Genomic DNA, 19,954 nt, shown 5'->3' on the forward strand with positions numbered 1-19,954 from the left:
AGGTGGTCCGGAAAATCGGCGGCTGAAGACTTCTGTCTTCTCCAACAACGCTACTAATGGGGGGTCATTACGTGTAACAATGCTACTACTAGGGGGGTCATTACGTGTAACAACGCTACTAATGGGGGGGCCATTACGTGTAACAACGCTACTAATGGGGGTCATTACGTGTAACAACGCTACTACTAGGGGGGTCATTACGTATGAGGACGATACTACTACTTGAGGGGGGCATTATGTATAGGATGCTACTATTACTTGGGGGGCATTACATATAACAATACTACTACTACTTGGGGCAGGGCCGTAACTACTTGGCACACAGCGCAGTTGCCCTGAGGGCGCACGGCCAGCGGCATGTAATGAGTCAAATTGACTCATTACATGCCGCCTCTGAAGTCTGAGCCGTGCGCCACAGCCGCGCTGGAGGAGAGAGAAGCGCCGGAGGCAGCTGAGAAGGAGGAGGAGGGAGGGGGACTGGAGCCGCAGCAGCGCTATTTCATTGGTAGTAAGCGCCGCTGCAGCATCCCCCTCTCCTTCCGTATAGGCTGCCCGGCGCTGCTGTGGATGCTGGGATGCGGTTCCTCCATCCCAGCATCCACAGCAGCGCCAGGCAGCCTATACGGAAGGAGAGGGGGATGCTGCAGCGGCGCTTACTACCAATGACATAGCGCTGCTGCGGCTCCAGTCCCCCTCCCTCCTCCTCCTTGTCCGATGCCTGCACAGAGGGAGATGCCAGGACGAGGAGCCTGTCAGAGGGGAGAAGGTAAGTATATCCCTCTCTCTCTCTCTCTCTCTCTCTGGGGGACACCGTCTGCCATAATGTGTAAAAAGGGGTCCTGGCTGCCGCAATGTGTAAAAAGGGGGCCTGGCTGCCGCAATGTGTAAAAAGGGGGCCTGGCTGCTGCAATGTGTAAAAAGGGGGACTGGCTGCCGCAATGTGTAAAAAGGGGGCCTGGCTGCTGCAATGTGTAAAAAGGGGGCCTGGCTGCTGCAATGTGTAAAAAGGGGGACTGGCTGCCGCAATGTGTAAAAAGGGGTCCTGGCTGCCGCAATGTGTAAAAAGGGGGCCTGGCTGCCGCAATGTGTAAAAAGGGGGACTGGCTGCCGCAATGTGTAAAAAGGGGTCCTGGCTGCCGCAATGTGTAAAAAGGGGGACTGGCTGCCGCAATGTGTAAAAAGGGGGCCTGGCTGCCTCAATGTGTAAAAAGGGGGACTGGCTGCCGCAATGTGTAAAAAGGGGGCCTGGCTGCCGCAATGTGTAAAAAGGGGGACTGGCTGCCGCAATGTGTAAAAAGGGGTCCTGGCTGCCGCAATGTGTAAAAAGGGGGCCTGGCTGCTGCAATGTGTAAAAACGGGGACTGGCTGCCGCAATGTGTAAAAAGGGGGACTGGCTGCTGTAATGTGTAAAAAGGGGGACGCTGTCTGCTGTAATGTATAAAAGGGGCTCTACCTGGTGTAGTGGCGCTACTGTGCAGCGTAATTTGAATAATGTAGACTACTGTGCACCGTAGTATGAATTGCTATTTTCTCTGACGTCCTAGTGGATGCTGGGGACTCCGTAAGGACCATGGGGAATAGACGGCTCCGCAGGAGACTGGGCACATCTAAGAAAGATTTAGGACTATCTGGTGTGCACTGGCTCCTCCCCCTATGACCCTCCTCCAAGCCTCAGTTAGATTTCTGTGCCCGGCTGAGCTGGATGCACACTAGGGGCTCTCCTGAGCTCCTAGAAGAAAGTATAGTTTAGGTTTTTTATTTTCAGTGAGTCCTGCTGGCAACAGGCTCACTGCAACGAGGGACTAAGGGGAGAAGAAGCGAACCTACCTAAGTGGTGGTAGCTTGGGCTTCTTAGGCTACTGGACACCATTAGCTCCAGAGGGATCGAACACAGGACCCGACCTCGTCGTCCGTTCCCGGAGCCGCGCCGCCGTCCCCCTTACAGAGCCAGAAACAAGAAGGTGGTCCGGAAAATCGGCGGCTGAAGACTTCTGTCTTCTCCAAGGTAGCGCACAGCACTGCAGCTGTGCGCCATTGCTCCTCATGCACACCACACACTGCGGTCACTGATGGGTGCAGGGCGCTGGGGGAGGGCGCCCTGAGCAGCAATAATAACACCTTGGCTGGCAAAACTAACACCATATATAGCCCCAGAGGCTATATAGGTGTATATTAACCCCTGCCAGAAACGATAAAATAGCGGGAGAAAGCCCGCCGAAAAAGGGGCGGAGCCAACTCCCTCAGCACACTGGCGCCATTATTCCCTCACAGCTTCGCTGGAAGGAAGCTCCCTGGCTCTCCCCTGCAGTCCTGCACTACATAAAGGGTAAAAAAGAGAGGGGGGCACAATTTAGGCGCAGTATATATATATATTATAGGCAGCTATAGGGGAAAACACTCTGTATAGTGATATCCCTGTGTTATATAGCGCCCTGGTGTGTGCTGGCATACTCTCCCTCTGTCTCCCCAAAGGGCTTTGTGGGGTCCTGTCCTCTGTAAGAGCATTCCCTGTGTGTCTGCTGTGTGTCGGTACTGCTGTGTCGACATGTATGATGAGGATAATGATGTGGAGGCGGAGCAAATGCCTGTGAATGTGATGTCACCCCCTGCGGGGTCGACACCAGTGTGGATGGACTTATGGAAGGAATTACGTGACAGTGTCAGCTCCTTACATAAAAGGTTTGACGACATAGGACAGCCGGCTACTCAGCTTGTGCCTGTCCGAGCGTCTCAAATGTCATCAGGGGCTATAAAACGCCCGCTACCTCAGATGACAGATACAGATGTCGACACGGATACCGACTCCAGTGTCGATGATGATGAGACGAGTGTACCCTCCAATAGATCCACCCGTTATATGATTGAGGCTATGAAAAATGTTTTACACATTTCTGATGATACCCCAGGTACCACAAAAAAGGGTATTATGTTTGGTGAGAAAAAACTACCAGTAGTTTTTCCTGCATCTGACGAATTAAATGAGGTGTGTGAGGAAGCGTGGACTTCCCCAGATAAGAAATTGATCATTTCTAAACGGTTAATGGCTGCGTACCCTTTCCCGCCAGAGGATAGGTCACGCTGGGAAACACCCCATAGGTTAGATAAAGCATTGACACGCTTATCAAAGAAGGTGGCACTACCGTCTCCGGATACGGCCGCCCTAAAAGAACCTGCTGATAGAAAGCTGGAAAGTACCCTAAAAGCTATATACACACACACTGGCATTATCTTGAGACCCGCTATTGCATCAGCTTGGATGTGCAGTGCTGCTGCTGCGTGGTCAGACTCCCTGTCGGAAAACATTGATACCATGGATAGGGACAATATTTTGCTAACGATTGACCATATAAAAGACGCGGTCTTATACATGCGTGATGCACAGAGGGATATTTGCCGGCTGGCATCAAAAATAAGCGCTATGTCCATTGCTGCCAGACGGGAGTTATGGACTAGGCAATGGTCAGGTGATGCCGACTCCAAGCGGCACATGGAAGTTTTACCCTATAAAGGGGTGGAACTTTTTGGGGAAGGTCTTTCAGACCTCGTTTCCACAGCTACTGCTGGAAAATCGACCTTTTTTGCCACAGGCTACCCCACAGCAAAAGAAAGCACCGTATTATCAGGTACAGTCCTTTCGGCCCCAGAAAAATAAGCGGGCTAGAGGCTCATCCTTTCTGCCGAGGGGCAGAGGAAGGGGGAAAAAGCTGCAGCACACAGCTAGTTCCCAGGAGCAGAAGTCCTCCCCTGCGTCCGGTAAGTCCACAGCATGACGCTGGGGCTGCTCAGGCGGAATCGGGAACGGTGGGGGCACGTCTCAGGTTTTTCAGCGCACAGTGGGCTCTCTCACAAGTGGATCCCTGGGTCCTTCAAGTAGTATCTCAGGGGTACAGGCTGGAATTCGAGACGTCTCCCCCCGCCGTTTCCTAAAATCTGCCTTGCCGGCAACTCCCTCTGCCAGGGAGGCAGTGTTGGTGGCTATTCAAAAACTGTATTCACAGAAAGTGATCGTCAAGGTACCCCTCCTTCAGCAAGGAAAGGGTTACTACTCCACAATGTTTGTGGTACCGAAACCGGACGGTTCGGTGAGACCCATCTTAAATTTAAAAACCTTGAACACTTATATCAAAAGGTTCAAGTTCAAGATGGAATCGCTCAGGGCGGTTATTGCGAGCCTGGAGGAGGGGGATTACATGGTATCCCTGGACATCAAGGATGCGTACCTGCATGTCCCCATTTACCCTCCGCACCAGGAGTACCTCAGATTTGTGGTACAGGACTGTCACTATCAGTTCCAGACGCTGCCGTTCGGGTTATCCACGGCACCGAGGGTCTTTACCAAGGTAATGGCCGAAATGATGATACTCCTTCGCAAGAAGGGAGTTTTAATTATCCCGTACTTGGACGATCTCCTGATAAAGGCGAGGTCCAAAGAACAGTTGATAGTGGGGGTGGCACTTTCTCAGGAAGTGCTACAACAGCACGGCTGGATTCTAAACATTCCAAAGTCACAGCTGGTCCCGACGACACGTCTTCTGTTCCTGGGAATGATTCTGGACACAGACCAGAAAAGAGTGTTTCTTCCACTGGAAAAAGCAGAGGAATTGTCATCTCTGGTCAGAGACATCCTAAAACCAGGAAAAGTGTCGGTACATCAATGCACACGAGTCCTGGGAAAAATGGTAGCTTCGTACGAAGCAATTCCATTCGGAAGGTTCCACGCAAGGACGTTCCAGTGGGACCTGTTGGACAAATGGTCCGGGTCCCATCTCCAGATGCAACAGCGGATAACCCTATTGGCCAGAACCAGGGTGTCGCTGCTATGGTGGCTGCAGAGGGCTCATCTACTAGAGGGCCGCAGATTCGGAATACAGGACTGGGTCCTGGTGACCACGGATGCCAGCCTTCGGGGCTGGGGGGCAGTCACAAAGGGAAGAAATTTCCAAGGACTGTGGTCAAATCAGGAGATTTCTCTTCACATAAATATCCTGGAGCTAAGGGCCATTTACAATGCCCTAAGCCAGGCAAGACCCCTGCTTCAAAACCAGCCGGTACTGATCCAGTCAGACAACATCACGGCGGTCGCCCATGTAAACAGACAGGGCGGCACGAGAAGCAGGATGGCGATGGCAGAAGCCACAAGGATTCTCAGATGGGCAGAGAATCATGTGTTAGCACTGACGGCAGTGTTCATTCCGGGAGTGGACAACTGGGAAGCAGACTTCCTCAGCAGGCACGACCTCCACCCGGGAGAATGGGGACTTCATCCAGAAGTCTTCCAAATGCTGGTCAACCGGTGGGAAAAACCACAGGTAGACATGATGGCGTCCCGCCTCAACAAGAAGTTGAAAAGATATTGCGCCCGGTCAAGAGGCCCTCAGGCGATAGCGGTGGACGCTCTAGTGACACCATGGGTGTACCAGTCGGTTTATGTGTTTCCTCCTCTACCTCTCATACCCAAGGTACTGAGAATAATAAGAAGGCGAGGAGTGAAAACCATACTCGTGGTTCCGGATTGGCCAAGAAGAGCTTGGTACCCGGAACTTCAAGAGATGCTTACAGAGGACCCTTGGCCTCTGCCGCTCAGACAAGACCTGCTGCAGCAGGGACCCTGTCTGTTCCAAGACTTACCGCGGCTGCGTTTGACGGCATGGCGGTTGAACACCGGATCCTGAAGGAAAAGGGTATTCCGGAGGAAGTCATCCCTACCCTGATCAAAGCCAGGAAGGATGTCACCGCAAGACATTATCACCGCATTTGGCGAAAACATGTTGCTTGGTGTGAGGCCATGAAGGCCCCGACGGAGGAATTTCAACTGGGTCGATTCCTGCACTTCCTGCAAGCAGGGGTGACGTTGGGCCTCAAATTGGGGTCCATAAAGGTCCAGATTTCGGCTCTGTCGATTTTCTTCCAAAAAGAACTGGCTTCACTACCCGAAGTTCAGACTTTTGTCAAAGGAGTACTGCATATTCAGCCTCCTTTTGTGCCCCCAGTGGCACCTTGGGATCTCAATGTGGTTTTGGCATTCCTGAAATCACATTGGTTCGAACCACTTAAGACTGTGGATTTAAAATATCTCACGTGGAAAGTGGTCATGCTGTTGGCCTTGGCGTCGGCCAGGCGGGTTTCAGAATTGGCGGCTTTGTCTTGTAAAAGCCCTTATCTGATTTTCCATATGGATAGGGCAGAATTGAGGACTCGTCCTCAGTTTCTCCCAAAGGTGGTCTCAGCTTTTCACTTGAACCAACCTACTGTGGTGCCTGCGGCTACTAGGGACTTGGAGGATTCCAAGTTGCTGGACGTAGTCAGGGCCCTAAAAATTTATATTTCCAGGACGGCTGGAGTCAGAAAGACTGACTCGCTGTTTATCCTGTATGCACCCGCTAAGCTGGGTGCTCCTGCTTCTAAGCAGTCTATTGCGCGCTGGATTTGTAGCACTATTCAGCTGGCGCATTCTGCGGTGGGCTTACCGCAGCCTAAATCTGTAAAAGCCCATTCCACACGGAAGGTGGGCTCATCTTGGGCGGCTGCCCGAGGGGTCTCGGCTTTACAACTTTGCCGAGCAGCTACTTGGTCGGGGGCAAACACGTTTGCAAAATTCTACAAATTTGATACCCTGGCTGAGGAGGACCTGGAATTCTCTCATTCGGTGCTGCAGAGTCATCCGCACTCTCCCGCCCGTTTGGGAGCTTTGGTATAATCCCCATGGTCCTTACGGAGTCCCCAGCATCCACTAGGACGTCAGAGAAAATAAGAATTTACTCACCGGTAATTCTATTTCTCGTAGTCCGTAGTGGATGCTGGGCGCCCATCCCAAGTGCGGATTGTCTGCAATACCTGTACATAGTTATTGTTACAAAAATCGGGTTTTGTTGTGAGCCATCTCTTCAGAGGCTCCATTTGTTATCATACTGTTAACCGGGGTTCCTATCACGTGTTATATGGTGTGATTGGTGTGGCTGGTATGAGTCTTACCCGGGATTCAAAAATCCTTCCTTATTGTGTCAGCTCTTCCGGGCACAGTTCCTAACTGAGGCTTGGAGGAGGGTCATAGGGGGAGGAGCCAGTGCACACCAGATAGTCCTAAATCTTTCTTAGATGTGCCCAGTCTCCTGCGGAGCCGTCTATTCCCCATGGTCCTTACGGAGTCCCCAGCATCCACTACGGACTACGAGAAATAGAATTACCGGTGAGTAAATTCTTATTATTTTGTGGCCACGCCCCTTCCCCATGAAGCCACGCCCCTATATATATTTTGCGCGCCTACGGCACTCACTGCCCCTATCTTGCATGGGGGGGCCAATGTCGTTTCTTGCACACAGCGCTAAAATGCCTAGTTACGGCACTGACTTGGGGGGCCTTACGTATAAGGACGCTACTACTACTGGGGGTGCACTATGTATAAGGATGCTACTACTACTGGGGGGGCATTATGCATAGGGATGCTACTACTACTGGGGTGCATTACATATAAGGACGCTACTACTACTTGTGGGGCATTACGTATAAGATGAATAAGATTGTGCTACATTGTGGCGTAATTTTGAATGGGGGTACTATTGTGTGGCTATGCCCCTTACTTGTGAGACCACACCCCTTTTCCCGGTGCGCGCCAAAGGAATATGGGAGGGCTCAAATTTATAGTTTGCAGGGGGGCGCCGAACACCCTAGCACCGGCCCTGTATGCCAGACTCCAATCTTCAGCATTAAGCCACACTGGGCGAACTCAGTTAGTTAGCAATCAGCACTATATCGCTGATTTCTAATTAGGGGAGTTCTCCAGCGCATACACACTGAAAAACATCGATGTTTGATATGTACGATATCGTTCAGTGACGTCATTTCCCCTCACTTCCCGAACATGCAGCTCAAAGATATTGTTATCATTGAGCTGCATGTTCGGTAGATGATGGATGATTGAGAACGACACGTGGCGCGCGCATAATCCATACACGCTGGACGATATGAACGATAGATCTTGCAGAAAAGATCATTATCGTTCATATCATCCCGTGCACCCGCCAGGTGTGTACAAGGCAAATGAGCCCTACACACTGGCAGATCCGCCGCTGAGCTGCCCGACGGCGGATATGGCCGACGGGCGACCTGACGGCGGGGGGGAGGTGATGGGGGGAGTGAAGTTTTTTCCCTCCACCCGTCACCTGGCTCCATAGCACTGCATGCTAATATGGACAATCTCGTACATATTGGCCTGCATGCATAAGCGACGGGGCACCAACAATAACAAGCGCGGGGCCGCGCATCGTTAATCGTTGGTGCCTACACACTGAGCGATATGAATGAGTTATCGTTCATTAATGAATGAGAACATTCATATCGTGCATTTTATCTGCCAGTGTGTAGGGCCCTTTAGTTAGCTTTTTCTGTGCTAGGATTTGTTACATTTTTGCAGTACTAACACCATGCGGAAGCTATAGTTTAATAAAAAGACCTTGGGTTACATTTACTATCCATCGGGTTTTTTCATTTAAAGCGGCAATAGAAATAAATGCTAAACCAGTCTTTAAATCAGTAGGTTAAAGCCACCACTCATCGGAAACTGTCAGATAGTAAATCTACTCCCTTAAGTCATATAGAAGTGCTGTTATTACTAATAGCTACAGTACAACTCAATAGGGATAAACTATTCTGGGAGCCTAGAGCTTGGGGCAGTGTCCTGATGTAAAACCTCACTTTAAGTAAACTATCATGAAATAGACCATTTTAACACCATCACTGGAATACAATAATTATATCCAATTTTATGACGATTTTCCTTGTTTTTCTGCAGCCGAGTCGGATGCTATGTGACTATTTTCCAGAACATTTCAAATCTAAGGGATGTTTTCTACAAGGAGATGAGTAAGGTAGATACATTGTGTGCATTTGTTGCAGTGTTTTGAAAATAATCAAAAACATATTTTTTAGATAACAAATATTTTTTTTAAAGTTAGCTTGATAGGGTGGAAATCAGTTCCTGCCATTGTACTACTGGGCATTGCAGTGATACCTGGCTGTGCATATCAGCCAGTAACGGTAAACCAAGGGAAAACTTGCAATGCCGGCAGACATGAAGTGCCATTTTGGAACGACTCAACTAAATGTTGGGGAATTCAATTGCCCTTGTTGATTTCAGCAGATATATTGTTTTACAAATCTGTATCAAAAACTTTTATTTGCCAAATGTTGCTCTCATGAGTTAATGTTTTATTGTGAAGAGGTGTTTGAGAGAAGTGGTGACGTAGCCCATAGCAACCAATCAGATTCTATCTATTGTCTTCTAGAAGCAGCTAGATAATATTAAGTAGAATCTGATTGGCCGCTATGAGCAACATCACCAGTTCTAAAAAAACTCCCACCTTAGTAAATTGACCTCATGGTTTGAAAATGTACATTTGAAAAAGGCTCATTTGCTTTGAATGCCAAAACATACAGATGGCGCATTGCTTCTTTATTTGCATGTGGAGCTGTTTGGAATGGCACCAATATTTGCAGAATTGTAAACACATCTTAAAATGGCAAAGTGTTATTTCGTGTGTCATTGTTTGTGTTTAAAAGTTTATTTACCTGGCTCAACGAGCCTTTATGGAAAGGTGCTTTTCCACAAAAGGAATGTGTAATAAGCATTTTATTCAAAGTACAGGACAAGGGCCCTCATTTCTAGATGATCGTAGCTGTGCTAAATTTAGCACAGCTACGATCATTCACACTGACATGCGGGGGGACGCCCAGCACAGGGCTAGTCCGCCCCGCATGTCAGTGCCGCCCCCCCCCCCCCCCCCCCCCCCTGCAGAAGTGCAAAGGCATCGCACAGCGGCGATGCCTTTGCACTTCAAGAGTAGCTCCCGACCAGCGCAGCTTTAGCGTGCTGGCCCGGGAGCTACTCGTCGCTCCCCGGCCCGCAGCCGTTGCAGCCGCCCCCCGCACGGTCCGGCCACGCCTGCCTGTCAATCAGGCAGAGGCGATCACAGCTCTGCTACGGCTTTCACCCATCTGGCATGCGCCGGCGCAATACGGCGCCGCAGCATGTGCAGTGGGGACCCATTCGCTCGGCTGCAATAAAAAGCAGTGAGCTAACGAGCCAGAATGACCTCCAAGGTCCTCAGAGCTGGTGGAAAAAACAAGTACTTTTGTAGGACGAGGATAGTCCCCTTAATGCATCTTTGTCTACTAGGTTTTTTTTTATGTGGCTGAAAAAGTTGCTGCATCCAGTTCTCAATGGTGTAAAAAAAATCATTCAGTAAAGTTTTTAATTTAAAACAATAAAAAGTGATTATTACCAAATCCAGGTCATACTACAGCTATATTAACCTGGATTAGAATTGTATTATGGTTATATCCAGCGGTCATGTTGGGTAGGTGTAGTGTCCTATGGGAATTATTCACAGTTGTTAGCAAAACAAAAAACTTAGCAATTGGGCAAAACCATGTGCACTGCAGGGGGGGCAGATGTAACATGTGCAGAGAGATTTAGATTTGGGTGGGTTATATTGTTTCTGTGCAGGGTAAATACTGGCTGCTATATGTTTACACTGCAATTTAGATTTCAGTTTGAACACACCCCACCCAAATCTAATCTCTAAGCACATGTTATATCTGCCCCACCTGCACTGCACATGGTTTTGCCAATTAGTTTGCTTTTATGGTTTGCTAACAACTCTGAATAACCCCCTATGTCTGAATACTGTTGATTGTGTTTATTGTTTCTAGAAATTAAATAAATACCTGTTTTATTGTTATGTTCAGAAGTTATGTCACCTAAGTTGGTATTATGTAATACCTGTATAACAACTAATAGTATTGTGCTATGATAATATGATGATTAGCGATCATGTCATGTTGCAGAGATACATATGTAGGGGGTTATTCAGCAACATCTACGACCATACTACTCACATGCTGGGGGTCACCCAGCACAGGGCACGGCCACCATGTTTCCACTTGCAGGAAATGCAGACGGCGTCATTGGACCACCAGGAAAACGGCCATGGCACGCCTGTGTTTCCTGCTGTTCTCCCCCTCCAACACCACGTCACCGCCACCAGATGCCCATCGCCTGTCAATCACCATATGATCGCATCCTTCTGAAATGCGGTTGTATGGTGAAGGGTCGTGCACACGCACTGTAGTCGCTGCGCATGCGCAGACCCTCTGAATGCGGCACGTATCGGCTGCATTCAAGTCTGAATAAGGCCCATAATCCTTTGTACAATGACTGCATTATGTCCAATGTATTTAGGGTTAGGTACAGTAGTCTATATCTCTTTATATGTTTAATATCTGCAGCTCTAAAGGTACAAGGGACAAAGCATAAAGTATCCTTAAGGCAAATGTATTGTTTGGGCACATTCCTGCACGGCATTCTAGGAAAGACAGTGACATACATAGCTTATCTTACTCCCACATGCATTTCTAGTTACTAGACACTAGACACTACAGTACATAATTAAACTGGGTTTCTCCTGGGCCTCCTTTTTGTCTCCTCAATTTATAGTGTAAAGGCCCATACACACTGGGCGATTTTGAGCTGGAAGCAGCTCACTTTTGTTGTGTTGAGCTGCTCTCAGCTCAAAGCCGCCCAGTGTGTATAAACAAGCGATGAGCGGTGAGCGCTGATACGCGCTCCCACTTCATCACTGGTGGGGGCCGTTCATTTACTGGTATTACCAGTAGATGAACGGCGGGGTGAGCGGCATTCCATAGCAGCGGCTTTCCATAGCTTTCCATAGCCTCTATGGAGAGCCGCTCACCCCCGCTGATATCGCTGGGCGGGGGGAAAAGCGCTCAGTGTGAATGCACTGTGCGCTTTTCAGCCCAGGGATGTTAGCAATCCTCACTGTGCATACACGCTGGGCAAAAACGCCCAGTGTGTATGGACCTTTAGTTTGTCCCAAAAAATTCACGCAACAACCGTCAGCTACAAACACAGGTCATCATTCTTACAATAAGATTTTACTCACCGGTAAATCTATTTCTCGTTGTCCGTAGTGGATGCTGGGGACTCCGTAAGGACCATGGGGAATAGACGGGCTCCGCAGGAGACTGGGCACTCTAAGAAAGATTTAGTACTACTGGTGTGCACTGGCTCCTCCCTCTATGCCCCTCCTCCAGACCTCAGTTAAGGAAACTGTGCCCGGAAGAGCTGACATTATAAGGAAAGGATTTTGGAATCCAGGGTAAGACTCATACCAGCCACACCAATCACACCGTATAACTTGTGATAAACTTACCCAGTCAACAGTATGAACCACAACAGAGCATCAACAATGGATGCCCACATAACATAACCCTTTATTAAGCAATAACTATGTACATGTATTGCAGAAAGTCCGCACTTGGGACGGGCGCCCAGCATCCACTACGGACTACGAGAAATAAATTTACCGGTGAGTAAAATCTTATTTTCTCTAACGTCCTAGTGGATGCTGGGGACTCCGTAAGGACTATGGGGATTATACCAAAGCTCCCAAATGGGCGGGAGAGTGCGGATGACTCTGCAGCACCGAATGGGCAAACACAAGGTCCTCCTCAGCCAGGGTATCAAACTTGTAGAACTTAGCAAATGTGTTTGTACCCGACCAAGTAGCTGCTCGGCAAAGCTGTAATGCCGAGACCCCTCGGGCAGCCGCCCAAGAAGAGCCCACTTTCCTTGTGGAATGGGCTTTCACTGATTTTGGATGCGGCAAACCAGCCGCAGAATGAACCTGCTGAATCGTGCTACAGATCCAGCGAGCAATGGTTTGCTTTGAAGCAGAAGCACCCAGCTTGTTGGATGCATACAGGATAAACAGCGAGTCAGTCTTCCTGACTCCAGCCGTCCTGGCTACATAGATCTTCAAAGCCCTGACTACATCAAGCCACTTGGAATCCTCCAAGTCACGAGAAGCCACAGGCACCACAATAGGTTGGTTCAAATGAAAAGATGACACCACCTTCGGCAGAAATTGCGGACGAGTCCGTAATTCTGCCCTGTCCATATGGAAAACCAGATAGGGGCTTTTACATGACAAAGCCGCCAATTCTGACACACGCCTAACCGAAGCTAAGGCCAATAGCATGACCACCTTCCACGTGAGATACTTTTTGAGATCCCAAGGTGCCACTGGTGGCACAAAAGGGGGTTGAATATGCAGCACTCCCTTAACAAACGTCTGAACTTCAGGAAGAGAAGCCAGTTCCTTTTGAAAGAAAATGGATAGGGCCGAAATCTGGACCTTTATGGACCCCAACTTCAGGCCTATAGTCACTCCAGACTGTAGGAAGTGCAGGAACCGGCCCAGCTGGAATTCCTCTGTATGGGCCTTCCTGGCCTCACACCAGGCAACATATTTTCGCCATATACGGTGATAGTGTCTTGCTGACACGTCATTCCTAGCCTTTATCAGCGTAGGAATAACTTCCTCCGGAATGCCTTTTTCCGCTAGGATCCTGCGTTCAACCGCCATGCCGTCAAACGCAGCCGCGGTAAGTCTTGGAACAGACAGGGCCCCTGTTGCAACAGGTCCTGTCTAAGAGGCAGAGGCCATGGGTCCTCTGTGAGCATTTCTTGCAGTTCCGGGTACCAAGTCCTTCGTGGCCAATCCGGAACGATGAGTATTGTTCTCACTCCTCTTTTTCTTACGATTCTCAGCACCTTGGGTATGAGAGGAAGAGGAGGAAACACATAGACTGACTGGAACACCCACGGTGTTACCAGTGCGTCCACAGCTATCGCCTGAGGGTCTCTTGACCTGGCGCAATACCTTTGTAGCTTTTTGTTGAGACGGGACGCCATCATGTCCACCTGTGGCAGTTCCCATCGATTTGTAATCTGAGTGAAGACTTCGTGATGAAGTCCCCACTCTCCCGGGTGGAGGTCGTGCCTGCTGAGGAAGTCTGCTTCCCAGTTGTCCACTCCCGGAATGAACACTGCTGACAGTGCTTGCACGTGATTCTCCGCCAAACGAAGAATCCTGGTGGCTTCCTCCATCGCCACTCTGCTTCTTGCGCCGCCCTGGCGATTTACATGAGCCACTGCGGTGATGTTGTCTGACTGAATCAGCACCGGTTGGTTGCGAAGCAGAGGCTCCGCTTGACTCAGGGCGTTGTATATGGCCCTTAGTTCCAGGATATTTATGTGCAGACAAGCCTCCTGACTTGACCACAACCCTTGGAAGTTTCTTCCCTGAGTGACTGCCCCCCACCCTCGAGGCTCTCATCCGTGGTCACCAGGACCCAGTCCTGTATGCCGAACCTGCGGCTCTCGAGAAGGTGAGCACTCTGTAGCCACCACAGAAGAGACACCCTGGCCCTCGGGCACAGGGTGATCAGCCGATGCATCTGAAGATGCGATCCGGACCACTTGTCCAACAGATCCCACTGAAAGATCCTCGCATGGAACCTGCCGAAGGGAATGGCTTCGTATGATGCCACCATCTTTCCCAGGACTCGCGTTCAGCGATGCACCGACACCTGTTTCGGTTTTAAGAGGTCTCTGACTAGAGTCACGAGCTCTTGAGCCTTCTCCGCCGGGAGAAACACCTTCTTCTGGTCCGTGTCCAGAATCATGCCCAGAAAAGGCAGACACGCGTTGTAGGAATCAGCTGCGACTTTGGGATATTCAGAATCCAGCCGTGCTGTTGCAACACTTCCTGGGAGTGTGCTACGCTGATCAGCAACTGCTCTCTGGACCTCGCCTTTATGAGGAGATCGTCCAAGTATGGGATAACTGTGACTCCTTGCTTTCGAAGGAGCACCATAATTTCTGCCATTACCTTGGTAAATATTCTCGGTGCCATGGAGAGCCCAAACGGCAACGTCTGGAATTGGTAATGACAGTCCTGTACCACAAATCTGAGGTACTCCTGATGAGGTGGATAAATGGGGACATGCACGTAAGCATCCTTGATGTCCAGAGACACCATAAAATCCCCCTCTTCCAGGCTTGCAATGACCGCTCTGAGCGATTCCATTTTGAACTTGAATCTTTTCAGATAAATGTTCAGGGACTTTAAATTCAATATGGGTCTGACCGAACCGTCCGGTTTCGGTACCACAAACATTGTGGAATAGTATCCTCTTCCATGTTGAAGGAGGGGAACCTTTACCACCACCTGCTGGAGATATAACTTGTGAATTGCCGCTAACACTACTTCCCGTTCCATGGGGGAAGCTGGCAGGGCCGATTTGAGGTAACGGTGAGGGGGCATCACTTCGAATTCCAGCTTGTATCCCTGAGACACAATCTGTCTAGCCCAGGGATCCACCTGTGAACGAACCCACTGGTGGCTGAAATTTCGGAGACGCGCCCCCACCGCTTCTGGCTCCTGTGGAGCCCCAGCGTCATGCGGTGGATTTAGTAGAAGCCGGGGAGGACTTCTGTTCCTGGGAACTAGCTGTATGGTGCAGCTTCTTTCCTCTACCCCTGCCTCTGGCAAGAAAGGACGCACCTCTGACCTTCTTGCTTCTTTGTGATCGAAAGGACTGCATTTGGTAATACGGTGCTTTCTTAGGCTGTGAGGGAATATATGGCAAAAAATTTGACTTCCCAGCCGTAGCTGTGGAAACTAGGTCCGAGAGGCCGTCCCCAAACAATTCCTCACCCTTGTAAGGTAAAACCTCCATGTGCTTTTTGGAGTCGGCATCACCTGTCCATTGCCGAGTCCACAGGACCCTTCTGGCAGAAATTGACATTGCATTTATTCTAGAGCCCAGTAGGCAAATGTCCCTCTGGGCATCCCTCATATATAGGACAGCGTCTTTTATATGCCCCAGGGTCAGTAAAATGGTATCCTTGTCTAAGGTATCCATTTCCTCAGACAGATTATCTGTCCATGCTGCTACAGCACTACACATCCAGGCCGACGCAATTGCCGGCCTCAGTAGAGTACCTGAATGTGTATAAACAGACTTCAGGATACTTTCCTGCTTCCTATCTGCAGGATCCTTTAGGGTGGCCGTATCCTGTGACGGCAGGGCCACCTTCTTAGATAAGCGTGTCAGAGCTTTATCTACCCTAGGGAAGGATTCCCAGCGCACCCTGTCCGTTGGCGGGAAAGGGTACGCCATAAGTAACCTTTTGGAAATCAGCACTTTCCTATCGGGGGAATCCCACGCTTTTTCACATAATTCATTTAACTCATGTGAAGGGGGAAAAGTCACCTCTTGCTTTTTCTCCCCATACATATAAACCCTCTTGTCAGGGACAGGGTTTACCTCTGATATGTGCAAAACATCCTTCATTGCTATAATCATGTAGCGGATGGCTTTAGCCATTTTAGGCTGTAATTTTGCATCATCCTCATCGACACTGGAGTCAGAATCCGTGTCGATATCTGTGTCAACAATTTTGGATAGTGGGCGCTTCTGAGACCCCGAAGGGCCTCTGCGCTGTAGGATCAGGCATGGGCTGAGACCCCGACTGTCCCAAGGCATCAGCTTTATCCAACCTTTTATGCAAGGAGTTTACATTATCATTTAACACCTTCCACATATCCATCCAATCAGGTGTCGGCGCCGTCGGCGGAGACACGTCATTCATCTGCACTTGCTCTGCCTCCACATAGCCCTCTTCGTCAAACATGTCGACACACGCGTACCGACACACCACACACACAGGGGATGCTCTATATGAGGACAGGACCCCCACAAGGCCTTTTGGAGAGACAGAGAGAGAGTATGCCAGCACACACCCCAGCGCTATATGACCCAGGAATCACACAGTAACTTAGTGTTTACCCAGTAGCTGCTGTATATATGATTAATGCGCTAAATTTATGTGCCCCCCCTCTCTTTTTACCCTTTCTACCGTGAGTCTGCAGGGGAGAGCCTGGGGAGCTTCCTCTCAGCGGAGCTGTGGAGAGAAAATGGCGCTGGTGAGTGCTGAGGAAGAAGGCCCCGCCCCCTCAGCGGCGGGCTTCTGTCCCGCGATGTTGTGTGAAATTAATGGCGGGGGCTCATGCATATAACAGTGTCCAATTGTATATATGCTGCTTTTGCCAGGAGGTACTTAATTGCTGCCCAGGGCGCCCCCCCCCCTGCACCCTGCACCCTACAGTGACCGGAGTGTGTGGGTAGTGTGGGCGCAATGGCGCACAACTGCAGTGCTGTGCGCTACCTCATATGGAGACAGGAGTCTTCTGCTGCCGATTTTGACGTCTTCTTGCTTCAACCCGCCGGCTTCTGTCTTCTGGCTCTGCGAGGGGGACGGCGGCGCGGCTCCGGGGAACGGGCGACCAAGGTTAGGTTCCTGTGTTCGATCCCTCTGGAGCTAATGGTGTCCAGTAGCCTAAGAAGCGCAACCTAGCCGCAGTTAGTAGGTTTGCTTCTCTCCCCTCAGTCCCACGTAGCAGAGTCTGTTGCCAGCAGAAACTCTCTGAAAATAAAAAAAACCTAACTAAAATACTTTCTTATTAGCAAGCTCAGGAGAGCTCACTAAAATGCACCCAGCTCTGTCCGGGCACAGATTCTAACTGAGGTCTGGAGGAGGGGCATAGAGGGAGGAGCCAGTGCACACCAGTAGTACTAAATCTTTCTTAGAGTGCCCAGTCTCCTGCGGAGCCCATCTATTCCCCATGGTCCTTACTGAGTCCCCAGCATCCACTAGGACGTTAGAGAAAATAATAATATGTAAGAATAATACAATGTGTCCTTGATGATCTTCCCTGCAGCTTAACCATGATCTATATGAAGTCATGAGTAAACTAGAGAAGCAGCATTCCAACAAAGTTTTTGTCATTAAAGGAGTTAAAAGGTATGTTTTGTTTACCTACAATATTATGCATACTAAATGTGAGTCATATACTTTGTTTTAAGGTGCGTTAGATCAGGGTCTGAGCAGCTTATTGTATCCAGTCTTCAACTCCTGCTCTTCACGGATGTCCTCAGCTTTGACAGAGCTGGATTAAGGCTTTGGGGGACTCGGGGCACTTAAGACTTGGGGGGGCAACAACTGGGACACTATTTAAGTTCACACTAGAGGCATGCACATTTCTCCCCCAGCCTCGTGCGCAGAACAGGTGGGAGGATTCCCTACTTACCTTTCCTCCAGCCCACAGGTGGGACAGTACCCAGAACACAGGACTGTGCCACCCAGTTGTGATGGTTGGGGGGATATGCATGCATACATAATCACACACACACATACACATTAACAGTAACACACAAATACGTTTTTGTTTTCTCTCCTCCTCTCCCCCATTTCTCCCCTTTGTCCCTGTCTGAATTACCAATTACTGTTTTGTATGATTATTGTTTCTCTCCACAGCTTAGTAGGCTGTAGTACCGTATTGTATTGCATAGTCTCTATTGTTTATTTTTATCTATTTATTTCTTTTTTCCCGGGGGTAACAGGGAGTTAGGGTGTGTACACACGGTGAGATTCTTGCTATGCCCGATTTTCACTTGCGATTTCCCTTGAACTCCCTGGAGCTCAGATAGCACAGATTTTGACTAACTTTTCTTGAGATATGGACTATGTGTGCTTACGATTTTGGTTTATGTGAGATTTTGGCTTATGTGAGATTTTGGCTTATGTGAGATGTCATTGACATGTGAGATGAACTAGATAGTACACCGATCTAGCAAGGATTGACTTGCCTGCACAGTCTATTTTTTCTTGCGATGCCGACCTGGCGAGACCGCGCATCGGGATCGAATCGGGATCGCAAGGTGACTTTCACCTTGCGATCTGCACTAACTTTTCTTGCGATTTTGACTATATAGTCAAAATCGAAAGAAAATATCTCACCGTGTGTACACACCCTTAGCGCTTTAAAAAAAAAAACATAATGGGAGGGGCCGTGATTGAGAATCTCACTCAGTGCATGTCGTGCAAGATGTATGCGCACCTGGAGGGCGTTTCAGACCTGATCGCACGCAAACTTTTTTTGCAGTGCTGCGATCAGGTAGTTGCCACCTACAGGGGGAGGGGGTAGTTGATGTGCAGGGGTGCGAACGCTTGTGCAGAGAGCTGCACAAACAAAAGTTTGTGCAGTCTCTGCACAGCTCAGGACTTACTCAGCCGCTGCGATGATCCAGCCGTGAGCTGACGACAGGAATCCTCCCTCCAAACGGCTTGGAACGCCTGCGTTTTTCCAGACAATCCCTAGATTGTCAGTTGACACCCACAAACGGCCTCTTCCTATCAATCTTCTTACAATTGCTTTCTTCATTAAACCTGTCGCTGTCCGGCGATCCCCGTTGCCGGGGGGGGGGGGGAGGGGCGACGCACCTGCGCATTGTGGAGCATACGCATGTCCAGTTCTGACCTGATCACAGCGCTGCGAAACAATGTAGCGTGCGATCAGGTCTGAATGACCCCCCAGGAGCAACCATCCCAGTGTGAATACATCTGCATGAGGTGTGTGCGAACGGCTGCCCTGGAAGCCCAGGTAACTGATCTAGAGCGGACCATTACACGACTGAGGGATATTCACAATCTCAAGCAAAGTTTAGATAGAACGGTGGAGGAGTTGTAGGGGAAGACACTGGTAGATGAGGATGAACAGGTAGCCAGCTGGGTCATGGTTAGAAGGAAGAAGAAGAAGGGGAGACAGGACATCTCCAATCTTCCAAACCCCAACAAATTCGCCCAACTGGACGAAGATTCTGAGGATGGCAGTGAGGAAATGACGGAGCCGGAGGAGACTGTTACCTATAGCAACCAGAGAAGCGGTCCCTCCGGTAAAGATGGGAAAAAAGATAGTGAGGTACCAAGTCAGATTGAAGTGGTAGGGGATTCTATTATCAGGAAGACAGACAGGGCAATCTGCTACCCGGACCGTGATCGTCGTACAGTCTGTTGTCTCCCGGGTGCTCGGGTATGGCACATCGCAGACTGGGTAGAATGATTATTGAGAGAAGCTGGAAACAACCCGGCGGTCTTGGTGCATGTCGCACCAATGACAAAGTTAGTGGTAGGTGGGATGTCCTTAAGAAAGATTATAGGGACTTAGGCCAGAAACTTAAGGCAAGGACA

General features: G+C 49.5%; 1 protein-coding gene across 1 annotated transcript in view; it reads left to right on the top strand.

Moving 5' to 3' along the window:
* The window catches only part of BIN2 (bridging integrator 2), a 183,260-nt gene that overhangs the window by 147,802 nt on the left and 15,504 nt on the right, over nucleotides 1–19,954 (top strand). Inside the window, exons 8-9 of the mRNA XM_063952273.1 lie at nucleotides 8,789–8,864; nucleotides 17,646–17,728. Of these exons, the coding sequence (XP_063808343.1) occupies nucleotides 8,789–8,864; nucleotides 17,646–17,728 (159 nt within the window). The remainder of the gene's footprint in view (nucleotides 1–8,788; nucleotides 8,865–17,645; nucleotides 17,729–19,954) is intronic.

Source organism: Pseudophryne corroboree, chromosome 2, assembly GCF_028390025.1.
Source record: "Pseudophryne corroboree isolate aPseCor3 chromosome 2, aPseCor3.hap2, whole genome shotgun sequence".
In the NCBI taxonomy this organism is placed as follows: Eukaryota; Metazoa; Chordata; class Amphibia; order Anura; family Myobatrachidae; genus Pseudophryne; species Pseudophryne corroboree.